General features: G+C 38.9%; 1 protein-coding gene across 2 annotated transcripts; it reads left to right on the top strand.

Moving 5' to 3' along the window:
* The first annotated feature begins 1,769 nt into the window (after window positions 1-1,769).
* On the top strand, window positions 1,770-25,781 carry ptpn3 (protein tyrosine phosphatase non-receptor type 3). Of its 2 annotated transcripts, none has more exons than XM_028012581.1 (26): window positions 1,770-1,878; window positions 3,015-3,157; window positions 8,228-8,362; window positions 8,523-8,565; window positions 8,707-8,788; window positions 11,047-11,091; window positions 11,243-11,295; window positions 11,503-11,620; window positions 11,706-11,793; window positions 12,050-12,138; window positions 12,212-12,275; window positions 13,056-13,258; window positions 13,343-13,468; window positions 13,564-13,725; window positions 15,083-15,176; window positions 15,259-15,336; window positions 15,421-15,477; window positions 17,247-17,403; window positions 17,492-17,670; window positions 18,747-18,837; window positions 18,983-19,044; window positions 19,134-19,280; window positions 20,694-20,822; window positions 21,803-21,948; window positions 22,037-22,172; window positions 25,117-25,781. In XM_028012581.1, exons 2-26 carry the CDS (start codon window positions 3,089-3,091, stop codon window positions 25,189-25,191), a joined length of 2,628 nt encoding a protein of 875 aa, XP_027868382.1. In that variant the 5' UTR covers window positions 1,770-1,878; window positions 3,015-3,088; the 3' UTR covers window positions 25,192-25,781. The 2 variants fall into 2 exon arrangements, with proteins under 2 accessions (XP_027868382.1, XP_027868381.1); XM_028012580.1 differs by lacking the exon at window positions 1,770-1,878 and adding an exon at window positions 2,530-2,644.
* The last annotated feature ends 850 nt before the right edge of the window (window positions 25,782-26,631 follow it).

Consider the following 26,631-nt stretch of genomic DNA (forward strand, 5'->3'; position numbering starts at 1 on the left):
AGCAGGTTGCCCACAGGAAGCTGGAAAGCAGTATATCGTTTCAATTTAATCTGATTTAGCAATTTATTCTTATTTAGTGTTTTTGTACACTGTTTAACAGTCTTCCCTTTTATAAGGTAGTACATTTTAAAAAGGTTAAATTGTAGCTTCATTATTGAAGTTAATTTCTGACAGGTTTTAGGTGAGTACAAGTTTTCTTTTTAACATTCTTAAATTCAACTAAATACTTTAAAGTTCAGGTGGATAAAAAATACAAGATAAGCAGTTTGTGGCAGGGCCAAAAACATCTTTATCATCTTAGACTAATATTATATCATCGAACAGATATTTTGCATCTATATTTACAATATCTACGTGTATCTCTCCTTGATTGTTTGCTGCACTTAACATTTATTATTTATCTGAGTGTGATTTCTTTTTTATCTACTCAATAAAATATTACAATATTGTAAACTTTGGTTTTACATGAATATCTAACTGAAATGTAAGAGTTATTTCTCAGGATGAGGCACCATTCAACAAAATGGTTTAGTGCATAAAACAAAAAACAAAAAATTTAAAACAGATTTCTGTATAGATTAATTAATTCTTCTGGAAGGCGAACCTCTGCTCCACTCATCCAGGTTCTCTTTCATTGCCCTCTATATTTCTGACCAATTTCCATGTTCCTGCTGCAGGAAATAATCTCCCCAGCATGATGCCGCCACTGCCATGTTTCAAATAGAAATTCAAATAATACTTAAAACGTATTCTGTGTTGTGAATAAAACATAAAAAGCAGCATTTTATCTCTTATACTGACTTAAATTACACACAGGTGAACTCTTTATTAGTTAGTTCGTGAAGTGTGAAGACTTTTTACAAGGCGCTGCTGTAATATTCCACAAAATAACACTGAATAGCATTTAATCAGCTTAATGGATTTTATCAAGGGTCGTTAAGCCATAATTGATTCTTCCACTCTCACATATAAATACATTAATAATCTATTACAGGATACCAATTTTTCTGGAACATAGACATAAACTTTACATACATACATTCACACATTCATACACGCTACAAGGTGTTCATGTAGCATGATTATGCAATCTACTACTTTTTCAAGAGGCAGTAACAAATACAAAAACATAATCAGTTAAATGAAAATGTCAAGCTATAGCTTTATATATATATTAAAAACACAAATACATGTCACAGAATGGATCTCAAGAACTTTTTAGATTTAGGTCAAACCACTAAATCAGATGAGTTGAGTCAATCTAGAAGTTTCTTGAAACAAGGTCTATGAAGAGGAATTTTATATCTAAAACTAAAATAAGCCACTAAGTAAAGTTTATTCATTTATTAATCTCCTTTCACAGACAAAGCCATTACTAACGCTGCATAGAAAACCAACAATATAAATATTATGATAAAATAATGCACAATGAAAAACATGCAACAGAAAGCCTGTTTAACAAAAAAAGGGAGATTATGCACAAAATGTACTTATCTATATGAGAGGTACAATGCATTTGAAGATAGTTCATAAGACACTAAACAAGCTGAGTGAAGCTGACATAAAACATCTGTGAGCGAGACGAAATGCATGTGAAGTAAATGCATATAAGACGTAAAATACAATCTTGTGAAAGATCAAATTTATGTATGAAAAAGGAAAAATGCGTCTCAGATAGCTTGCGCAGGAGGCGTCGCGCACCGGGAGCGCGCCCAGCTTAGGGGCGGGGCCGCGCGGAGTCACAGCAGCCAGGGATGTGAAACTTGTCCCGGATATTTACCTAACTCTACCTGGCTTTTCCGACGCGCCCCGTCCCGAGCTCCTCGCCGCGGACACTCTGAAGGATATAACCCCGCTCTCTGACGCCACACCGCCGAGGTAGTACCGCTTAACTCGACTGTTTTATCGCATTTTCTTTCTCTTCCCAGAAGAAACGTGAACTTGGCCGGAGCTGTTGTGGCGAGCCCCGTCGTGGTTGGAGGAAAGTTTGTCGGCGGAGCGTTCCTGGCCGTCTGGGTGTAGCTGCAGGGGAGTCGGGGTTGTTAACAGGTTCCTTGTTCGGGCTGTGGCTCAAAGTACAGCGAGGTTACAGCAGAGTTCATTATCTGGAAACTGAAACATGGGCCTGAAACTCTCAGATCCACCCTGTTTACTGGCTGACATGTAAAATAAAACAGCCAAAGCTCAGGATTTTATTCTTACGAAGTGTTTTTACACGTTTAACTACTTCAGAGGAAGTTAAATGTTTTTCATAAACTAAAGCTGGAAGATTTGTTTGCTAATTTTGGACAAACTTTACCTCCTCATAACTAGATGCAAAGCAGCCAGTGAGATCCCAATTTCCCCATAATAACCAACTTCCTTCATAATTTACTTGTAAATTCATTAGATGGCCGCCTGTGAGAGGGTTATTGTGGAAAACAGCCACCCATCTGGGACCAGCTCAGTTTTAATATATTCAGTGTGTGTCACTGTGTTCAATCATTAACCCAGACCTTGTGTGTGTGTGTGTTTCTTTCAGAAAGTGTGCTGGGAGCCAGATCAACCCACCTGGAAACTCAAGACAGGACTCATGTATGAACATATGCATTCGGGGATACGCTCAGACTTCAGGGCATGCGTTTGTAGTGAACGTGTTTATTATGTACGTCCTTGCTCCCAGCAGAGCTGCTGCTGCTGCTGCTGCTGGTGGTGATGGGGCGTGTTCAAATCTGAAAATGTTTAACATTCTTATCATTCAGCTGCTTTCGAAAGGCAGAGAGAGAGAGAGAGAGAGAGAGAGACATGTTCAGGCCCAGGCCAAATAATAAGAGATTACGTACAGTCAGTCACTCCTTTGCATTCACAGCGCATTACTCACTCCAGGCTGATGCTGCATCCAGCAGCATGAATTACTCACAGCGCAGTGTCATCCCCAGGGAGGCGCTTTCATTGGAAGGGCAGCAGCTTGGAAACATCTGACACTCTCTTGTGGTCATGTGTGTGTGTTTGTGCTTGTGTGTGTGTGTGTCCAGGTCCCCTCTCGGCGGCGAGGCGAGGGCGGCGTGTTTGTCTTGAGAGGGAGGCAGGGGTTACCGTTGTAACAGACATGCCAAAGCCGGACCTGCTCTGCCTCGTTCAGCTGCTGGACGGCACCATCGAGACCTTCAGAGTCAGCGTACGTAACACGTGGAAACGCGCGCTGATTCCTCCGTGGATGTCAGGTTACACGGTGCTCTGATCCGCCGCGCTGGCACACTCTTCTTCTCTCCTTTTTTTTCCTTTTTCAACTAATAGTCCACCTCTTCCCACTGTTTGAAGGACACACTCCTCTCCTGCAGCGTGCAGATGCTTATCGCACTTTAGAGTAAGGGTGGGCGATGTGGACTTTGATTTTTATCGCAAAATTTAAGGGTGAGGTTGTGATAATGATAAAAATGATGATTTAAAAACATTTATTACTTTTTCTAGGTAACTGTATGGCAATGAAGCATTCACAAACACAAATACTGCTCTTGAAAATCACACAGTTAAACATTTAAACATGTTTCAAATTTATATTGATTGATGCTCTTGTGGAACACACACTAGAGAAAAGTTGGCTTTTCAAACATCTTCAATTGGAACTAATCAAAACAATAAATTGGAATTCTTATTGTGATAATTTTTTCATGATAAACGATACATTAAAAGCCCACCCATACTTTAGAATTATCTAATTTGCAGCATTGCCTCTTTAAGACAACCTCTTTCCATCATCCTTATCTACTCTAACCGGCCACTTTATTAGGTAGATCCTACTGGGATTCGTTCCCTGCTGCGTTTTTCCTTTGTGGTACAGATTCATCAAGGTGTCAGGAATATTGCTCAAACATTTTTGGTCCATATTGACACAAGAGCATCATGCAATTACCACAGATTGATCGTCTCCACATCCATTTTCAAATTCTTCGTTCCACAGCGTCCCAAAGGCGATTTAGTGAGTACAGCGAACTCATTGTCTTGCTATGAGAAGTTGTTTGAGATTAAGATGAATTTTGCTGGATGATAAATTGTCCCAGAAGTTACTGCGATGAACATTAACATTCTTGTTCTGAGGCCATTTAAAGTAATATGATGGTAATGGCATAATAACGCAAGAATACCCTCTCAAAGATCAATAAACTTTAATTTATAATAAACATTTAACACTGGAGCTGGACGATGTTGTTAATATTCAACATAAATAAACAAAACACCTGAAACAACAAATAAAATGAATTATAAAGTCTCTATAAACAAAACTAGCTAGCTTAGATCGATGCACCACACAGAATCATTTTCTCATTCAGTTTTTGGTAGAAAGACACGAGAAAAACAATCATTCAAATGATTGAGCTTATTGTATTTATCACGTTACTAATTGGCTTATTGCGACTGGTGTATTTGAGATGAGCTGAGGTTTACGGCACGTTGCATTAGAAGATGTGTACACTGTGTTCATAAAAGGCCTGATATGGTCAGAAACATCACTGAGGCAGCCTGTAGTGTTTAAATAATGACCATTACACTGAGCCTGAATCCTTGATACAAGGCAGAACGGAGCTATACGTTTATGTTTTTTCTGCTGAAATCTCACATTACTATCTGAACTTTGCAAACGAAGTTGAAACTCTTTGTTATTTCAGTTTATTATTGTGTAATTGTGAGGATTCTGCTTTAATTTCAGCCTCAGTTTCCTCTTATCAGCTAAAAGAAATGGCACCCGGTGTGCAGCTCTGCTGCTTCAGCTTTGACTTCAGGAGACGATGTTCCTCATAACTTGATTTTAATAAGTGATTCATTGAATTTCTGCCATCTCCAGCCAGGCTGCTCTTTCTCATCTGACCTCTTTGAATCATTTTCTGTAAACCCAGTAGATCATTGGTGTCAAACTCATTAAACTCTTAAACCCAATGTTTTTGGCCAATTTTGAGAAAAAATGTCAGTAAAATCAGAAAATTGTGGGGATTTGTTGATTTTTGTGTGAATTCTGCATATTTGTGATAAGCTGGAAGGACTTATTGATGTAAATTGGAGTCTGGAGGGCCACATAAAGACCTACGGCGCACCAGATTTGACCCTCAGGCCTTTAGTTTGACACATGTGCAGTAGATGGTTGGCCCTGAAAATCCCAGTAGCTGAGCAGGTTCTGAAAAACACAGACCAGATCTTCTGGCACCAACACTTAAATCCCCTTTCGTTCCCGTTCTGACGCTCAATCTAAGGTTCAGCACCAAGTCTAAATACACTGAGCTGCTGCCATGTGATTTACTGATTCATTATTTGTGTGACTAAGCAGATGAACATGTGCAACTAATGAAGTGGTAACTACCAGAGCAAGCTTTGTAGGGGTGCACAGTATTAGGAAAACATGCAGTGATAGTGATATCTGTTGTGATAAATATACAATTATCAGAGAGGAAATGTATCACACTTTAAACATAGCTGCCCACTTAGAGTACTTACTTATAATTATTGTTATAAAGTGTGAGAAGGACCTAAATCTCCATATTTTGTTCCTTTTCATAAAGAAAACAGGATGCAGGGGGTTCTGTTACTGCATAAACGGGAGTCTGTTGTGTTTTCTGCAGTCAGAATATTGTGTTTGCTGTATTTTACATTGAACAAGGTCACCCTGACATGAGAGTCTTCTTCCTGTAACAGAGTCTGAGGAAAGACAAGATGTGGATGTAGATGAGCTGTGGGTTATCTCTCAGAGCGACGAATGAAACAGCTATTACAGTAAAGCAATTTGCTCCTTATGGCCATTTGGAAACCAGATTTCAGCCTGGATGTGTGTCATCTACTTACTTCCTTTTATTCTCTAAATGTAATAATTGTGTCAATTTATATTAGTTCAGTCTTAATTCAACTTCTCCGTCTGTTTATGCTGTATCAGAGCCCTGTAAATCTCACCGCAGGGTTCAGAGCAAAGAGGAAGTCAACAAGTTTGAAAAAAAAAAATTAAGATAAATTCAAGATAAATAAACTGCAGGTTCATTTCGGTTCTTTTAAGTGTCAATAGATTAAAAGAAAATCGTCCAGCTGAGACGTAGACTGTGACAGCAGAGGGGAGAGTCCCTTCATTTTCCTTTTATCTAAAACCTTAACAACAGAAATGAAATTAAAGTTCTTTAGCTTAATGCCAAAGTAAATATTCTACACTTTGTATTTGGGCACCACTTGCTTGTTTATTTCAAATATATTCATATTCATACAGGAGGTTGAAAAAAGTATAAACTCGTTTGATTCTTTTATTTGTAGCTTTCTTTACACATCATCAATATAAACATAAAAGCAGTATTTCTTTCGCAAGAAGATGCATAAAATATGCAAACACAGTTTCTTTCAGTCAACAAAAAAGCAAGGTCAGACTCATCAATAAATGATGTTTTATCCAAATTTCCTGGTTTCTTTCAAATAAGGAAAGCAAAATAAAAAAGAGCTGTTGAATGTTATTTATCAGATGAAAAATAGTCTGGATAGTAAAGGTTGCTGATCAAAAACACAGGAGTTAGTCAGAAATAAAAACAGATCCTGCTTCACGTATCATTTCCATCTCAAATTATTATCTCTTGCATCTAAACCTCCCATAACTTAAACCCAACTTTAAGCTTCCTGTATGCAGTCATACGTTGGAGAACTCGATTTTCTGAGGAGAAAGCATGATGCTTAAACCAGAAGGGTTTTCAGGCTGTGGGGCCTCAGAGAGGTTTTAACAGGGTGCAGCTTCAGATCACTGAACAGCAACAGTGCAGTTTACACCATCGTGCAAGCATCTTGAGTCATTCCTCACTTCTTCATGCCAGACTTTCTTGCTTTCTGAAGGTCTTCGGAGGCTTTTCTCTGGACCGTTTTATTTATTTGCAGTGCCTCACCAGTTATAAGTATTTCCTTTCTTTTTTTCTAGCTAAGCTGTTTAAATCTTGCTATTTTATTCATTTTACCTACTAAACACAAGAAATGAGCCAGAATTGTGACTACACGTGAGGTAAAACTAGCCTGTGAACCAGATCGGACCTTCACCAATAAACCAAAGTTTAAAATCTTGGGGAAAAATGTATAGTCTTCCCAAACTTTAATGTGGTTTCCTAAAATAACTTACCTCTTGTTTTACTTTTAAAAACGAAATCTGGTTTCTCAGAATACACATTGCATCCTTAAGATGTATTGGAGTGTATTTCCTAAGAGTTTTTATGAGAAATGCAGTGAAAATTATTTTTCTAGGTATGCCTGAAGGCGGTGGAAAAAAAAAATCAAATTTGGAGAAATAAAGTGCCTTTCAAAAAGTATTCACAGCCCATACAACTTCAAATTTTCATTGTTGTTTTTTTTTTAAAGTGATCGAACAACACATAGTAGAAAAGAAAACTTGCCAAGAACAAAACCTTTTAGAGGCTCAAAAAGACTTTAAACTGAGACTTTTTTCACATTTCAGCAGGACAACAACCTCAAACATACAGCCAGAGCTACAGTGGTTGTGTTAGAATGGTCTAGTCAAAGTTAAAAGGCCCACTGCTTACATTGACTTTATCAAATTGGGCTGATCTTGAGATGTTTCGTATCAAATAATGGCCAAACATTTCAGTCTCCAGATGTGTAGAGTTTGTAGAGCAAGTATTAAGCCTCATAAATGATGTATGTGAGAATGTGGCTGTTCTTCCTTTTTTTTGCCAGTTGTTTGTTGATTCTTGCGTTGTGTGTGAATTGTGAGACAGTTATTTTTTGTTTTTGGGCATGTGCACCGACTGATGGCACCCTTTGAATTTCGTTGTCCTTGTGACAATGACAATAAAGATTTATCTTATCTTATCTTATCTTAGAGATTTACACCAAAAGACCTGCAGCTGTACTTACTGAGAAAGATGCTTGTACAAGTATTAATAAGTATTAACTCAGACGAATACAAATACACACCACAGATTTCAGATCTTAATTAAAATACTTGAAACCATGTAACTTTTTCCTTTCACTTTAAATTTATGCACCACTTTTTGTTGGTCTGTCACATAAAATCCAAGTAAATTAATTAAGTTTTGTGTTTTTAATCATACAAAATGTGAGAAGTTTGAAGTTTGTATACAAACTCCTTCTTGGCAGAAAACTCTTCCTTGTTGTTGTCAAGAACCTGCAGAACTTCAGTCTAACATTTTATTAGCGTGCACAAAATGAGCAACCAGGAAGTCTGGCTGACTTTTGATGCCAGTTTGCTGTTTCCATCTTTCAGAAGCAGGATGAAGGCTTGGTTCTGTTGGACCTGGTATTCAACCACCTGGGCCTGCAGGAGAAGCAGCTCTTCAGTCTTCAGATCAGAGAGTCGAGCACCGCCATCGCCTCCATCACAGCCAACACGCTGTCTCCTGTGAGCTCACACTTCATCTGCCCCGCATTTACTCTTAAGTTTGTAATGTGTTTCTCCGGCTGGTTGCAGCTGATGATAACCGTGGGGCGTGTTTACATAAATGTTATTTGTTATAGCCTCAGATGGCTATTATGGCTGATGAATGTTTTTCTTCTTGCAGCGATGGGTAGAGCCAGAGAAGCCCTTCAAGAAGCAGATAAAAGGTATCTTTTTTTGTTGGTGAATGTTCTGTAGTATCCACATTTAAATGCCAAAACAAGAAGGAGTTCAACAGAAAACAGGGTTGTAGTTGTGGTTAAATATAGACACAGGAATGTTTTTAAACAATTTGATCATTTCTGCAGGTCTTGCCTCCCCCTTTTATCTGACCTTCAGAGTGCGGTTCTTCATCTCTGATCCCAACTCTCTGCAGCATGAGCAGACCAGGTCAGTATTTCTCTATCATGATAATCCAGCTCCATGTCACTGTGAACTGATTATTAACATTTTACATCAATCAAACTGTTTTGTTCACATCTTGATGGGAAACCTCCAGGCTTCTCATAAATATAACTGATTGAAAAGTTGTTGAAACTGCTGAAGCTTCAGTATTTAGCAAGTAAACCTTGTCAGCAATGAATATTCAGGTTTTTGGTACTATGAATACTCAAATAAGTATGAATGTTTCCTTTTAAAAGTCAAACATTTCTTCAGATTTTAAAAGTAAAAACAGTACAATAAGGGTCCAAACTGGTATGACAGATGGCTTTTTCTAAATTTTGTCCATTCTTCCAGAACAAGATTTAAATTGCTGTCAGATCAGATGTTTTAGAGTCGCCATCCATTCTCGCTTTGGTGTTTTTCCATGTAGGGTGTGTCATTTTCCTCCTAGATTTGCAGGTTTGTTTAGCTGAATTCACTCTTTCTTATTTTAGTGAATTGTTCCCTTTGCCTCCAGCTCTTACACCAGCCTGAGGCATTACTGAAAAACTCAGATTGTGGGTTTATGAAGTTCAGACATTTTTTTTAAACATATCTGCACACTTTTATTTCTACGTCATGCTTCAGTTTAAAGGGTTCGTTGGAAAAGCCTGCAACAGGCTTTGCTTTCTGATTTGTTTGAGATTCTACGCTAAATGTTTCTTTATGAAGCCTTGATATACTGCTCTTTTTTTAAACGGGTTTAGCTTTTTTCCTTTGAGCTTTCCCAGCTTCATTGTTTCACACTTTTTCTGTTTACTATTTCCTGATTTATGTCTCAACTTCTGTTTTTGGCTTTTTATATCCTGAAGTGTTTTGTTTTTCTTTGTGAGCATCAGTTTTTATCCTCTGATGTTTGGACAGCTGCATCATTTGATGTTTGTGCCAAAACTGTGCAAACCACACTCCTGAGAAGCTAATCAGGGCGTTTGATGAATTTTAATTAAAATGCTTGGATCCCAAGGGCGATGGCATAAAACAGAAATAAAATAAAGTGCCACTTTAAAATTAAGAGAAATGAATGAACATTTGGGGTCATATTTTACCATTTTAACGACTTATGGCACATTTCCAATTGGGGGATTTTTTCCAGGAATCAGGATAGTTTTCTGGAGACTCATTTAAACGATTGAAATTACAGTAAGGATGGAAAATCTTATTATTGCTGTTGTTATTCTACTTTGATTATTTGAGTAATGTGAAAACAAACTCTAATTGAAAAAATAGTTTTTGAATTTTATTGTAAAATTATTTGTTTATTCAATTCATACAGAAAGGAGGAAAATAATTGTGTTATTTATTGTTAAAGGTAACAGGAACCAGTTAGTATCAGCAGGTCAAACCTTTACAAAGTGGAAGATCAGAAACCAGCCATAATTTCTCTGATTTGTGCATTTGTATTTACAAATTTCCTTGATATTTGTATGTTTTAATGTTCATTTCAGATTGTAGCCACTGTGAAAATATCAGAAGTTGTAACTGTAAAGCACCAGGTAATAATCCAGATCAGAGCTCCTGTTTATCTCTGTTCTCTGCCTCCACTGTAGTAGCATAAATGTAGTAAAGGCTGAATGTTTTTACTCATGTTTTAGAATATTACCGATGTAATTAAGTCATAAATTAATGACTTCTCTGCCTCTGTTCCTGCCAGAGAGGTTGCTGTCTCCTCTGCTGTAAGAAGATCAGATTTAGACGATTAAATGTTGTTGCAAACATGAACTAGTTTGCTATTCCAATTGCCAGTAATTCCAGTTGTGCAGCTGGTAGTGAACCAGGTAGCAGGTTATAGTGCACTCACTGGTTTCATTACTTTTCTGTCTGAGTGTCTGCAATGGGAAAATATACATCAACTGGAGAATAAGGGTTGGAGTGCTGAGACTTTATTTTCACTTTTGGTATGTTTTTGTTTTGTTGGGAAACTAAAATGTGTTTCCTTTCAGAGTACCCTGATTGTTTTGTTGACAAACTATTTCCATTGAAATTCTTGTTGTAATTGAGGCATTTTATCAGAGCCACAAACTATTTCTCCCTGGAGATATTAAAAGTGTGTAGAAAACATCCATTACTTTCTGTCAATACTCGTCTAAACATTTCAGTGTGGTTGTGTCCTCTGAAGGCTGAGCTGCTGGTGTGTCTAACAAACACCAGCATGTGAAAGAGAGGCTTTTTCAGGGTATGGAAAGCAGGCGTGGGTTGATAAAGTTCCTCTTTTGTCGCCCCTGCAGGCACCTGTACTTCCTCCAGATCAGGAGCGACATCAGGGAAGGACGGTCAGTTGTCCCGCTTCACATTGAGCGCCCCCTCCGTTCTTCCTCCTCCTCCTCCTCCTCCTCCTCCTCCTCCTCCTCCTCCTCCTCCTCGGTGCTCAGTATTTGTTTAGCTGTGGATCTTGTGATGTGTAATCACGGTGTCTGATTGCAGGTTGCAGTGCCCGCTGAGTGCAGCTGTAGTGCTGGCTTCTTATGCTGTGCAGTGTGAGTCTCGTGTCTCCTCTAAAAGAGAAAATAAAATGATTAATGAGGCAATGATATCTGCCTGAGTAATTACTCCTGGGAGGCTTCTCTCAGCGCTTTTATTTAGCAGCTTTCTTACACTAGTGAGGCGTTGGGATACACAGGTGTGTGCAGGTGGGGTTTTATGTCTCCCTGTGGGTGCTTAGTGTTTGTTTCCATCACCTGCAGCGGAGATGGGGGATCACTGTCCATCCAGACAGCCGGGGTACCTCTCAAAATGCCACTTCATTCCCGAACAGGATGAAGACTTTTTGTCTAAAGTGGAAGACCTGCATCCGCAGCACAAGTGAGTTTGGTGCCTGTAGTTGAAAAGAACGGCAGGTTTGTTGCATGATTCCTGTTGCTGGATGTGACTGCGTGTGTGTTCCTAGGGGGCTTAAGCAGAGCGAGGCGGAGCTGTGTTTTCTCAACACTGCACGGACGCTGGAGCTGTATGGAGTGGAGCTGCATGCTGCCACAGTAATGCTGTTACTTTAAATATGCTGTAGCTTAGAAAGCACACCTTCTTGTTTTCGTAAGTTAATCAATAAGAGGAGGGTTTTCCTGTTTGTTTAAGATGTATCGCCAAAGCTCCACCAATTAAACAAAAAACATTTGGTTTATCATCCAAGAACTTTGGCACTTAAATGGAAACTCCTTGAATTAGTCAACAACAATTAAAACTGAAGTTAAAGCAATTTTTAATCTCAATATGACCCATCCTGCTGTCTCTCAGGACACCAACAATACTCCTCTAATGGTGGGTTTGGCCTCCAGTGGTGTTGCAATGTTCTGCAATATGATTTGCTCCAGTTTCTTCCCCTGGTGAGTAACGCCGCCGCTCAACATTCAGCTTGTTTTTGCATTTCCTTCAAGTAAATTTGACGCTTTCATGCAGGGGGAACATCATCAAGATATCTTATAAGAGGAGACGCTTCATTGTTCACCTAAAACGTAAACATGTGAGTCTCTGGCTTCTCGAAAACGTTTCTGCTGATTCGCAGATACGATCAGAATGAATGGAGTTGCTTCTGTGTGTTAAAAATCCATTGTTCATGTGTAGAAAATGGACTAAAATTGAGTTTGTGGTTTCTACACAGTTTGTTAAAAGTTCTGACTTATTTCAGGTCTGAATAAGTTTGAAAAATTACAAAAATTTACAAATATTTGTATTTATAGTCTTTATTCCCCAACATGTAGGGATAAAGATCTGTCTGTCCTCCAGACATCCATCTTTTTGTCCATTTATCCATCCACTTATTCATTATACGGCTGCCGCTAACAAATATTTTAATAATTGATTATTCTGATGATCACCGGGATAAAAAATTGGCACATTTGACTGATTTTTCATTTTATCATGTAAGCTTTTTTTTAAAATACAATATTAGAAGTGCATTAAAAGATAAAAATAAATAATTTAATTATTTTGTTAAACAAGAAAATAAACATTCAATTGGTTAAAATGCAATAACACAACATTCCTTTGCATTTGAACCAAGTAAACTTAACACTGTGACACTTGAGGAGTTTTGGTTTGAATATATTATATCGTGAATGCAAAATGTTTATTTACTTTTGTACTGTTTGTTACGGCTTTGAATATATTATTTTTTAAGCAAATGTCCTTTCTCTGAGTCTGAAAAACATGTTGAACCATGTTGTCTTTTATTTGCAGCAAACTTATCTTCTGTTGCAAAACAGAGATGATGTGAAAAGACCCTTAACTCTTTGAGTTGCAGGGGGAAACCCAAGACTGTGAGGTGTCTCTAAACCTGCCCTGCCCCAAGACGTGTAAGAACTTATGGCGGTCCTGTGTGGATCACCACTCCTTCTTCTCCTCCAGCCGGACTGCCAAGAGCCCCAAATACAACAACAGCACAGTTAAGGGCTACAAGCAGCTCATAACGCAGCACCTGGGCCTGAGCAACAGTAAAACTGAGGAGTGAGCTTTCGATTTATCCCACATATTTGCTTGTTTTTCACTTGAAATCTGCTGTTTTCTAAACATTTGACTCTGTCATGGCAGAGGTCCGGTGTGCCAGAAGGTCGTAGGGGGGATGGTGTGGAACCCGGTTCTGCGGAGGTCTATTTCGTCAGAGCATCTCGAGACCAAGAGTCTGCCCTCCAGATCACCGCCATCAACCCCCAACTGGTAAAACTGCTGCTATTAACTGCAGCAAAGATTTTCTCTAAAATAAAAATAAACAAAAAAGCTCAAGCTACACATCCGATTTGTTGCTGCGGCAGGAGAAGTCCCCGAGTTCGCCATGAGATCAGAAAGCCTCGTCCGTCATCGGTGGAGCTCAGCACGGACCTGAAAGACATGTCAGAGGGGGAGGACGTCTTCTACACGTACAGGGCCTCTGTGGGCAGCAGCAAGGACAGCGAAGGAGACGCATCGCCTCATCAGTCAGTACCACAGGAGCCCATGTTCCTGTGTTCACGTCTTTATTGGGATTTTATGTCCTAGACTCCACAAGCTCAGGATGCTTTTAAGGATGCACCGATTGCCGATCACCGATCTTTAAAAAGCCTGTCTTGCCGATTCTGATTCTGCCTGATAACAATTTTTGTTTGTCTGAAATGTTGCTGAATATCGCAAGAAAGTCGCTGAGTTGGCAACAGTGAGGCGACTATTGCTTTTTGCAAATGTGCAGACATGACCTGGTTGCTGAGGTCAATAAGATCCATGGATAAGACCGGCTTTACATTTCGGTATAGGCCAATAGCCGATCCCCCAAAATGAAGGAAATCGGCCGGTTTCTATTCATTTCTAAATGAAAATATAAGAAAAGGCAGATTTACATTTGTTTTCACTCTTCTGTTCACTCTTCTGGTCGCTTTGACTAAATAAATTGGTCAAAGCGACCAATCACTGCAGAATTCACTTAATTAGTAAATGGGAGTCCACCATTACGTCATTTAATATTTATATCAATATTACACAGCTTTCCTCTGAAAATGTAAGAGAACATTAGTGAACAAACAGCATCATGAAAGTTGTTCTGGTCAGATCAGATCAACTAAAGTTTATTAATCTACATGCAAAACTTGTGTGATGGAAAAACTGCACTCTTAACTCACCGTCCCCACTGAGAAACATGGTGCTGGCAGCATCATGCTGTGGAGATGCTTTTGTTCTGCAGAGGCAGTGAAGCTGGTCAGATACACAAACTTATTTTGTAATTTTTAAAAATATATATCCTGCTTAGTTCCTTGGATTGGAGTACACTATTTTTGATAACTGTGCAGTATTTTATGTTCTTGTCCTTAATGTACAGTATGTTTTTAGTCTTGATTTTTCTATATTATATACTTTCTGTGAACCTACATGCCTATTCTGAATAGCTAAAATCATGTGTTTGTAATGGCCCAGTCAAAGTCCAGGCAAAATTCTGCTGAGAATCTGTAGAAAAATAGAGATATTTCCATTCACAGATGCCTTCAATCTGACTGATCTTGGATTATTTTGTAAAAAAAAAAAAATGTAGAGACAGACCCCTAAAGACTAGCAGCAGTAACTTCTCACCATTTTTTTCTTCAGATTTTATGAGTGAAATACCATGTTTTATTTTCCTCTATGTTCACATTTATGATCTATTTAGTGTCAATCTATAACATAAAGTAACAAAAAAAATACATAGAGGAAACATAAGAAATTGTTCAGGGGATAGGTGTTTTTTTTTAAAGCACTGAAGTTAAAATCAGCTGACCTGTAATGAACCATGTAGCCGCAGAGTCATTTTCAATATTTCATGTCTTCCAGCTTTTCTGGTCCTAACAGTCAAGGATCTGGTGAGGGTTTGGTGCAGACTGAAGACAGCATCGGGGAAGAAGACAGCCCGTTCCACAACAACAAGGTTTTTCTTTTTCACCTCAGCACTTTCTGATTACTGCGTTTCGAGTCACTCTCTGCATATTCATGACAAGCTCTTCGTGCAGGATGCTCTTGGTGATGGCGACCTGATGCTGATATGCATCACTCCAGACCACGAGGGGAAATTTGGCTTTAATGTGAAAGTATGTCTCTGTCCTCCTTGCGCGGTGCATATAAATTTTTTATGATTATTTGTTCCTCTGATGAAATTGTTGAACTCCCCTCAGGGAGGAGTGGATCAGAAGATGCCTCTGTCCATATCTCACGTTAAACCGGACTCCCCGGTAAGAACAGACTGAAATAATTATGTTTTTGAAGCTTCGTTAAAAAAACAGTGGACAAATAGTAGCATATGGTTTTTATTGTAGGTTGTATTATATATATTTTTGCAAAAATACCACAAAACGATATATTTTTTGGAAAGTCTTTAAAGTTTCCCCTTCGTATGGATTGGAAAAGTTATAAAACCATTCAGACTCAAACCACATCGTACTCAGATTGTGTCCAACTGGAGGAAATTCTAGGCCATTGTTGCTCTCCTGAGGAGTCTCTGCCCAGCAAAGATCACTGCTGTGCAATTTGCTGCAAGGTCAAAGAATAATCCAGGATTACGTCTAAGAAACTAAAGAGCTCTCTCACATTCTGTAGTGTTAATGTTTGGGTCTACAATCAGCAAAACGCCGAACAACAACTTTGTGTGTGAAAGTGGTAGAAGATGAAAGCAACGGCGCTACGGGGGAAATAATGTTGCCCTTTCTTTAGCTTGTCTAAAATGTTTGTCCATACACAGAAAAGATTTTGTAGACTTAAGTCTTTCGTAAGAGTCCATATGGATTATTGATTTTTGTTTTGTTTGTTTTAAATCTTTTCTGTTTCATCCACAGCTTTTACTCTACGCCGTTATTTATTTTTAAGCAGTTATGACACACAGAGGCCAAACCTTAAACTGCTGTTACTCTACAGGTTGTTGCTAGGTAACCACAAGTTGCCCAGCAAGTTGTTGCTAGGTAACCAAAGAGTGAGTGAGTTAATTGGTTAACGCCACCATCCTTTTCTTCAGCTAACCGAGAGATGTTGAGCGACTAAAGTATATTCTCTGCCTTATCCCCCAGAATGCTGTGCGGTTCTGGATCAGAGTTCAGTGGGCAGCTTGCTATTAGCATAAAATTACTCCTTTTCTGTTGTAAAAGGCAACACGTTTAATGTAAAACATTAGAGCACCGGCTCTGAATTCACCAAAACCTTTATCAGAAAGACAATCTCACTGTTGGGTTTTAAACCAATATTTTGAAAAAGTGAACATGATATTTAGAAAACCTGTCCATTATTCCAGAAGAAACATTAAGAAAAGACCTGAATGAGAAGTTGATGACAGGAATACTGGGATTTTTTTTTTTTTTTTCTGGAAACATCTGATAGCTGTAATTGCAAAGAAAAGTTTCTGTTACCAAATCAAAGTTTTGTTTTTCTGATTTATTTATGTTATGGAATAAAATACAAATTAATTACTTAAAAATCACACAATTTGAATTTCTGGATTTCTGTTTTCTATCACTCACAGTTGAAATAACCAATGGTAAAAATTAAGTATTTCTATAGTCTTTGTAAATGGGAAAACCTGCAAAATCAGCAGCATATTAAGTACTTGTTTTTCCCCCTGTATATGACGTCTAATGGTTGGTAATATAATCCTGTGACCCAAGACCTGTACTACACTGGCATGTTTTCTATTCTTGCCCATTTTGAAGAGTGGCTAAGAGAAATTGCCATCTGTCAGGTCATAGTTCTAGCCCACGTAAACAGAAAGTTACTGACGAAACAAAAGAAGTATGGTCAGCTTAAAAAAAGTCAACAGCAAAAAAAGTTTAATTTATTTAATGGGAATTGATGACTGTTGATTTTTCTTAACCTGAGATGATCCTTTAAACTAAAATTTGACAATTAATTTAAAAAATAAGCTTATTTGTTCTTTTGGGGGCAAATTATGCCTCTAAAGTCATTTCTTGTCTGCTACCTTAAATTTGATTTAAAGCTTGTGTGTTGTTTCTTTTAGGCCGGTCGATCTGAACCCAGACTGCAGGAGGGCGATCTGGTCCTGCTCATCAACGGTCGGGACATTTCCGAACACACACACGACCAGGTCGTCATGTACATCCGAGCCAGCCGAGAGTCGCACTCCAGGCAGCTGGCTCTGCTCATAAGACGTAAAGGTGTGTAAATGTGAGATGAAAGTGCTGAGATGGAAAGAGAAATGCAAATGACTGCTGCTCACAGCCTTGGACTGTCCTCGTGATCCAGGTTCGGGCCGGGTCATGCCTCAGCTGCAGCTGTCTTTCGCCGCCCTCTCGCTCACCATCCCAGCACAGGAAAACAAGCCTCAGTCCCCGGGTCAGCTGGAGCGGGTCACCACGTTGGAGGAATCCATGAAGCAGCTAGAGAGAGGGATACAGTCTGGCACGCTGTCCTTCCATTTTGAGGTACTTTTTTGTTATATAGAAGTGTTTTAAGTAGAGATGCACTGGTTTTTTTGTTGTGGCTAAGATCTACATCTCATCCCCTTATATTCTTACGTATTAAGACCTATAATTCTTCCCTGAACATGTTAGGATATGTCTATGGACTACAAAACATGATGATCACATTTTTTGCACAAAATCATTCTTAAATCATCTCAATCTGGTCAGTTCTGCCTATTTTGAGCTCCTTTTAGGGCATCTTGTCACTTTAAATGAAAATAAGCTGCTGCTGGACACTTTCCCCAACTCAACATTTACACTCACACATAAAAATAGCTGCAAACATATGCACAAGTATGTGTCGTACATCTTTGAAGAGCAAAAGCAGAGCTTCCTGCACAACCAGTAAGAATGCAGCAAGTTGTTTCTGAATATTCATTCAACACCAACAGCAGATATTGTATAGCACATGCAACGGTAAAATCAGCTGAACATATGTGCTGGAGCTTCTTGGGTTGCTAGGTGACAGACTGAGCTTGACTGGGGTTGCTAGGTTACGGCGTAGTGCCCTTCAGTTGTGACTTAAGAATTTTCCACACACCAAAAATCATTAACCTATTGCCAAAAATGCCTGTGTTTTGTTTTAAACAACTTTAATAGAAGTTAAGAAAAGGTTCAAAAAGTGGATTTCTAAATGCAGCATATGTTCCTTGCTCAAAATAACGAGAGTACTTTACTCTTATCAGCCTTCCTGTTATCTGATGAAAGGCTTGCTCTCTCTCAGCCATCATGTCTACAGTCTTGATATGCCGTACAAAAGCTTCTTTTTAAATCGCTTCTTACATCTCTGGGCTTAATCTGACTTCATTTTGAACATCTCAAGCATGTCAGGGCCAATCAAACAAAAAATCAGCTGATTTATCTGAGCATCTCTACTTTTAAATGCTGCTTTTAGGACAGATGTTGGCCCTAATCTTCAGCTGGATCCTGTTCATAAAATCAGCGATGACCTTAAATGTTTCTAATTCCTGTGTGTGTATGTTTCTGTGTGTATTTACATGCATGTTTGCGTGTGTTTGCATGCTTGTAATTCCTAGAATTTATACAAGAGGAAGCCTGGTCTGTCCCTAAGCTGTGCACGGCAACCTGAGAACCAGGAAAAGAACCGCTACAGAGACGTCTTGCCTTGTAAGTGCTCCTTGCTGTGTCTGCATGCCTGTTTGCTTTCGCTCGTCCCCTGCTGTGCCCGGATCCCGCATGTTAGGCTTTGAGAAATTTAATTTTGACAGCTCTGTTCTGACCCTCACCAGCTGCTGCCCTTCTCTGCTTTCAGACGACGACACCCGAGTGGTGCTGCTGGGGAAGGAAGACTACATCAACGCCAGCCACATCACGGTGAACATCACTCACCTGAAACTGCCTCCCATCTCTTTTAGTGTAAACTCATCCTGTTCATCTTGTGTGGATGTGTGTGTGTCTCTTAGGTGGCACCCCCTGAGTCTGGAGTGTGTTTACGTTACATTGCAGCTCAAGGTCCACTTCCACAGACCTGCACTCACTTTTGGCAAACTGTATGGGAGCAACAGACGCACACCATCATCATGCTTACAACTCTAACAGAGAGGGGACGGGTACAACATGCTTTCTTTTAGTTTTTATGAGCCACCGTTTTGCAGAAACGTCTTAAAATTACGCAACTGAATATCAGCGACGCATTAACATAGCAATTAGCGCAGCACAACTGGCAAATTATTACATGCTGTGTCAGGTTTAATTTTGATTACAGTGATTAGAGGGGGTTCAGTGGTGAAGTTTGCACACAGCAATGATCCGATGGCTCAGTTGTGAGTAATTACAGGGATTCACGCTGTAAAGAATGGCTGAACGCGAGCGTGAGCCAGATGCCGATGAGATAAATAATCCGACGCAGAGGAAGAACAAGAACGTGCCTCTGTCCCGGCTTTCTTGTTGCTTAGAAACCAGATGTTCTCATTAATTGATCATTGTGTCTGAATCTCATCAAGTGTCTGGGAGTTTCCCCTCACTGCATGCACCTACGTACATATGCGTCGACGCTGAGCTCTCCACTTGTTGCCGCTGATGAATTGCTTTTGTCTGCTGGCCGCCCTGTGGATCAGAGCAGGCTGTCTGAATATGAGCTTGATTTCCTTAGAGTGGAGGAGAGCTGCTCAGCGGCAAACTGTTTCCTGACATGTTACTCATGTCCAGAGTTGGATAGTAACTGGTTACATTTACTCAGTTACATTTACTTGAGTAACTTTTTGGAAATAATTTTCTTTTAGGAGTATTTTTTCTGTACTGTACTTTTCACTTTTACTTGAGTAATTTTGTTATGACGGATCGCTAGTCTTACTTGAGTAAAATATCTGGATGCTTTACACACTCTGAGTAACTTCATTTAATGAAGAACAAGTTTGTTTTAACCAAAAAACAGCTGACTAAATGTGCTGGATCTCCATTTGGGTTGCCAGGTGATGAGCTGAGCTCGGGTAGGGTTGCTAGGTAACAGCGCAGTGTGGCCTAACAACCGGGAGGTTTTCAAAATGGCTAAAAACATTGACTTTTTGCCAAAAAATGGCAATAAGTGATTATTTTTAAGAGTTTGGGGGTTTTTTAAGACGCAATACAGACTAAAATGGAAAAATAAAAATGTGCAAAATGTGATTTTTATTTTCCCCCGCTTTAAAGTTTTAAGTTTTATATTGAAAAAAATTGATTTAGGAAATAAAATATGTTGCCTGATATTATTATTTTGTAATTGTTATTTATATTGTTTTTATTTTTGTCCTTAAAATACCAAAAATGTTTTCATATCTGGTGTAATTATTAAATGACTGATTTTTGACCAGTTGTTGATACTTGAATACCCTTTTTACTCTCACTTAAGTAATTTCTCAGATGCACTCGCTTTTTACTTAAAAGTAAAAATATGATGAAGTAGTACTACTCTTACTTGAGTAAATTTTTTTGGCTTCTCATGCCAGGACTAACGCAGTACGTTGGTGATGTCATATGTGTTGCAGACCAAGTGCCACCAGTACTGGCCGCATCCGCCCGAGGTGAAGGATTACGGCCACTTGTCGGTGAAGTGTCACTCAGAGGAGTGCAACCTGGCGTACGTGACGAGGCAGTTCACTCTGAGGCACAAAAAGGTAAACCTGATGATGGAGCTCAGACGAGCAGGTGCACTGCCTCCTGAGGGTTTTTATACCTCTTGATTTGTTCAGGTAGAATATTTTAAAGCCTGATTTCCTGTAGGGAAATTATGATGTGGAGCAATGTTTTTCAGTTTATAGGTCAAATTATAAACTGAAAATTTTCTGACAAATAATCAATGAAGTGCCAGCGCTGAGTGAGAGCAATTTGGATGAGTTTTTTTTTCTTCTTTTGAGGCTTTTTTGTATGAATAATCAATGAAACAGTTTTCAGCTGCAGCCCTGGTTGCACACCTGCCTTCATGTCCATGCACATTTTCCCTTGGTATGTTGCAGCGGCGTGTAGCATGTTCACTCCATATGTCACATCACAGAGCTCGCTGCGGGCTGCGGCCTCTCCTGGCACGCTGTCATTTCCGCGTGGGTGTTGTTGCCTGTGCGTTGTTAGCGTGTTCACCTAATTTTCCACCCTTCTGCCTCCTTATGGGTGGAATCGGGCAGGTTTTTTTTTAGGAACGCAAAAAGACCTGATTGTATCAGGATAGATGATCAGATTAAAGGTTCTAGCTTCCACATCAGCCTCCATGCCGAACAGGTAAATAAACAGATTACACCCAAGGAGGCATGAAATATGAACGCTCACACACATGCATACACAGATACCGCTGTGTGGGTCCATCTGCTCCTCTGGCGGAGCGAATTAATCCCTGCATGGAGTCTCAGGCCACATGCCTATTAAAAACACCAAAGTCAGCCGTTTTCCTTCCCAGTCTTCCTTTGTTTTTTGCTGCGGTCTTTCCCTCTATCCTCTGTTTACATTGCTTCCTAATCTGACTTACTGATCACATGGTTGTTGACCTGGACTGTTTCCGCCTCACTGGGGTGACATTTTCCAAAGGTTACACATTCATCATGCAAGATTATTGTCGCGCAATATTCCAATTGTCTTTCATTTGTATTTTTATTGTAACATCCAGTTAGCAGAAGAGTTTTCAGTCACACACCTGCAGTACGTCGCGTGGCCGGACCACGGCGTACCCGACGACCCCTCGGACTTCCTGCTCTTCATCAGCTCGGTGAGGGAGAGGAGGAAAGCCACAGAGCCGCTGATGGTACACTGCAGGTAACACACGAGGCTGCGGTTTAGTCAGACTTTCTCCTCTGGCACCTGTGAACTGTACCCAATGTTTTGCTTTCAATCATCTTCTCAGTGCTGGGATTGGGCGGACAGGTGTCCTGATCACCATGGAGACGGCGCTGGGCCTCATAGACGCGGGTCGGCCAATTTTCCCGCTGGACATTGTGAAAACACTAAGAGACCAGCGAGCCATGATGGTTCAGACCACGGTATAGAGATTAAAAACAAAAGACTTGCTTGTTAAACGACACTGTTGCTACTTGGCTCATTAATTTCTCTATTATGCTGCATGATGATCACCCCAAGCTGTCTTGTTTCCTGCTGCTTTTTAATGCACGATTTATTTATAGGAAGTGTCAAACTCATCAACTTGTATTAAAAATACCCTCACAGTAATCCAGGTTTTATTTTAATACACTTCCTTGTAAAACTATTCCCACCCCTTGGCTCTTTCACAGTTTGTCTTGTTACAGCCACAACCATTAGTGAATTTTATGATTCACCAACAGAAGTAGATCATAATTGTGATGTGGAAGGTAAAGATTTCCTCTGCTAAATATATGAAATGTGTGGCCTGCATTTCTGTTCAGCTTGCTTGAGTAACTACATTTCATTAGCTGAGCCACATTTCAACGCTACTAAAGCTGGAAGTCTTTATTTTTTCTAATTTTTCACAATTCTAGGAAAAATACAATTCTGATTTTATTGTTGAATATTGCAAAATTGATGCATGCATTAGACCTCCAAATATTGCATCCATGCAGCTCTTTATGATTAGAATATTGTGATTTTAATTGTCATTTCATGCATACCTGAATATCGGTTTTCAACTCAGATTCTGTATTTAGGTCTGGACTTTGATTGGACCATTTTAACACCTCAAAATGATTTTATCTTGACCATTAATACCCTTAGTTATTCATAATAACTATTCTGGCTTTCTCTTTACAGTGGACGAAAACAAATGCATGCCACACGTTTCAGATTAAAGTTAAAGCCAGATATCCTCTTATTCCACTTCCCAGTTATTCACTTCTTTGTGTTGGTTTGTCACAAAAAACAAAATGTATTGATGGTGGTGGTACATGAGTACTAAAAGCCAGGAGTACATTTTAAGCGAATGCCTATCATTTAGATATAACTTTTTTTCTTTCATTGCTTTCATTTTATTATGAGTTAGAGAATAGTTATTTTTACTTTTGAGTCAGTTAAAACACCCATGTCACAGGAATAGTGAGAGTAAAAATGAATTTCATCACATTTTCTTTCTATTTCTGCTGAGATCTCGATTTCTTTGGAAAAAAAACTCATCTTTGTGGTTTAATAAGAAATTCCTGGAAGAGTGAAAATTTAGTTGCACACTCAAGGTTTTTCTGAAAAACACCTTCAGCACTTTTCAAAGAAGCGGGGGTAAAAAAGAATCCTGCTTGTCCCTGACTCTCATTAATTCCCAGACTGCTCTGGTGTTATGGTGATGATGAGAGGCTTTAGTCGAGTGTTGGAGGCAGGAAGCCAGGCTCTGTACACCTCAGTGAGGGACAGGAGAGTGTTACTCATGCTGGGAAAATTGCAGCTTGTTCCTTTTGGCTCGGCAGCTACCACCATCACCCATATTTTGAAAAAGACCCACAGAGCTTCATCCTCTGATGTGCTGATGAAGACTTCCTCAGGTTCTCCCTTACGTTTTTGTGTATCCGTAATAAAAACATGCACAGTCAGAGGACATTTATCTCTGTTTATATTAAGAGTGAAAACATGCCATACACAATTATTGGAACCCATTAAAAACAGATAAATATATGCCTTTTTGCCAGTTTCATAATATCCCACTAAAGTAATCCTGCGAGTCTCTAATGGCGAGATTTTCAGAATTTGTTTTTCTGCCTTTACAGGCGGTGGTGTCAAAATAAACTTAAAGTGCACCAGGGTTTTATTTAAAATATTATGGCATTTCAAAGAGCTCAGGATTTTGTGCCCTCTTACAAAATGCTCAGGGTGTTTAAACAACAAACAGGCCCGCAGCATCACAAATCCTCCACCGTGTTTGGCATGTTTGACTATAACCACACCTGGAGTGTTTCGTAACTTAAATCCCATCCTGTAAAAGTACCAGTGGAGGGTGGAACCTATTTACATTTGTGATTCTAGGAAATAAACATTGTTTTTAAAGATGGCTCCAGTTTAGTTCCCTCCTCCACCGATGCACATTGATACGACACCAATGCTGACATTTCATATCCCTGTATTTAAAATGCAACATGTGCTGGGCGGGGGATTTTAGGATTGATTTTGACAGATAAACGTCCATAAAAATTATCTTCTTTTTTTTAAAAGAATTCTCTGAAATTATAAGCTGGTCAGTCCTGGGAAGATTCACTCCTGTCCAATGTTTTGTCTCACTGTACAGTAGTTCTCTGGAGCCTGGAAGCCTTAGAAAAGACTTTGTAACCTTTTTCCAGACAGAAATATTATAGATTTTGTTTCTAATGTGTTTTTTTTGATATCTTAAGGTCAAAACATGATGTGTTGCTTTTAAAATCTTGTACCCTATACTTCATGTTGTCGCACAGGGTCTATTTAGGTGATTTTCTTTTTCCTTATGTCAAGACGTAATCAGTGTTGCTAGAAAATGTGATTTAATTACAGTTAATTCAGGATGCAACAATTGGGCAGTAAAACTATCACAGGACTGCACAACTGTGTCTGAGAACATTATCAGGTTGTAATTTTTTAAAACTTTTTATACAGGAGATTTTGAAATGTCGAGTTTCTTTGTAGATCCCCTGAAGTGGTGCCAAGTTAAATATCCAAACATCCATCAAAGGATGGATATGAATATTTAGATTGAATGATTTTTCAGATCCACTTTTTCTGCTGTTATTAAACAGTTGGACATGTTGACATTACATTTGTTAAAAACCCCTTTTGGTCTTTTTTTCCCATTTCATTATTAATTCCCTTTTAGCACACTTAGGTATTTTCACACACATCAACTAATGTTGAACAACCAAGTTTTTGTGAAGGTTTGCAAATACACCAGGCTTTTAAACTTATTTGAAGCACACAAAAACATATCAATGATCATACGACATTTCGTGAGATTTATTGACCATTCTTCCAACTTCTCATATTATGCCGTTTCTTCCTGTTTAGTGTCAGTTCCAGTTCGTGTGTGAAGCCGTTCTTCGAGTCTACAAAGAGAAAGAGGAGAAATCCAAAGCACCGTAATCCGGATCGACGATTGGACCAAACCAGACGCGCTGCTCTGCCTCTGTTAACAGGAGGGACTTCTGCAGAGATCCAACAGATTAAACTCTGCCAGGCTTATGGCGCTAGAACACGAACTGGATAATGAGAGTGTAACAAGCTTCAGAGCACAGCTGTCTGTGACGAGAGGGAGAAACAGAGAGTACGAATATTAAACATAGTTGGCCTTAGATTATGCTAAAAGGTACAGTAAGCTTATAGAGGCCGTGGTCTCCATAGAGACTGATGTAGGACTGACGTGAGCTGCTAATTTCTGTTCAAGAGGCGTCTCAGGAGGGACATTTCCACTTGTTAAGCTACATGTGCCTTAGACCGAAGCTTCCCAATCAATGAGTCCATCAAGGGTGGCAGAGGCCAAGCCAGACGGTTGTGATGTGTAGTTTATCTCCGACTCCTGAGATGAGGAGCAGCGCTGACTTCAGATGGCTGCAGCAGATATCAGGTCAAGGAGGGAGCAGAGCTGTTTCGTGACTGCCAGAGGATCACCAGATTTACTGTTCATCACTTTTTAAATTATTCAAACTCTAAATAAACTCACTGATTTATACAGATGGTTCTGCTTTGTCATTTCCTCCATTTGGAAAATGGGAACTCTAACCAAAGCGTGGTGGTGTCCTTATGCAGCATTATGACAGTGAAAGCATCATAAATAAGCTCAAAGTATCGAGATGTGATCAGATATTAGATTAAATAGCTATTATAAAATGAAATGCTGGTTTCAGAACTGTAGTGTCCTTGTAGCTGCATAATAATCATACCAGTTTGGATTAATTATACATATTTAAGAGTTTGTGTGTTATAATGCAATCTTGCTATGGTCATATTTTAGACTGCAGTCTAAAATTAATTCATAATCCTGACCAATGAGTCAATAAATGAATAGATTTTAAATATTCTCTCACTCCTGAGATTAGATAATTTCCAGATTGTGGAAAATACTTGTAGAAACTATATGAGCTTTATAAGATAGGTAGCTTGGGTTGTAGGTATTTTATTTGTTTATGTTTTAATGAAAAATCTTGAAAAGAAAACTTCACATTTTTGACATGTTTTTTACACCCCTGAGCTATAAATTATAAATATAAGCCAAGTTGTAGGACTGGCCTTTATATAATTACTACTTTTCTAAATTATTAAGGAAATTTTAATATACTGCTTATCACCAAAAAATAGTAACCTAATGTTTTTTGCTAAAAAATAAAAAACAGCTGAAAAATATTAAAATGTCAAGAAAAATTAAATAAAACTATCGTGCATCAAAATTATTTTTATTTAAAGTAAAATTAAACGTTTTATATTATTAAATGTTTTTTCACTTGTGTTATTTTTTATGTTTAGATCTTTTACAAATGTATTACTGACTTGAATTTGATCCATTATCTATTCGTGTGGTTCCATTTT

This window comes from Xiphophorus couchianus, chromosome 3 (assembly GCF_001444195.1).
Source record: "Xiphophorus couchianus chromosome 3, X_couchianus-1.0, whole genome shotgun sequence".
Lineage (NCBI taxonomy): Eukaryota > Metazoa > Chordata > Actinopteri > Cyprinodontiformes > Poeciliidae > Xiphophorus > Xiphophorus couchianus.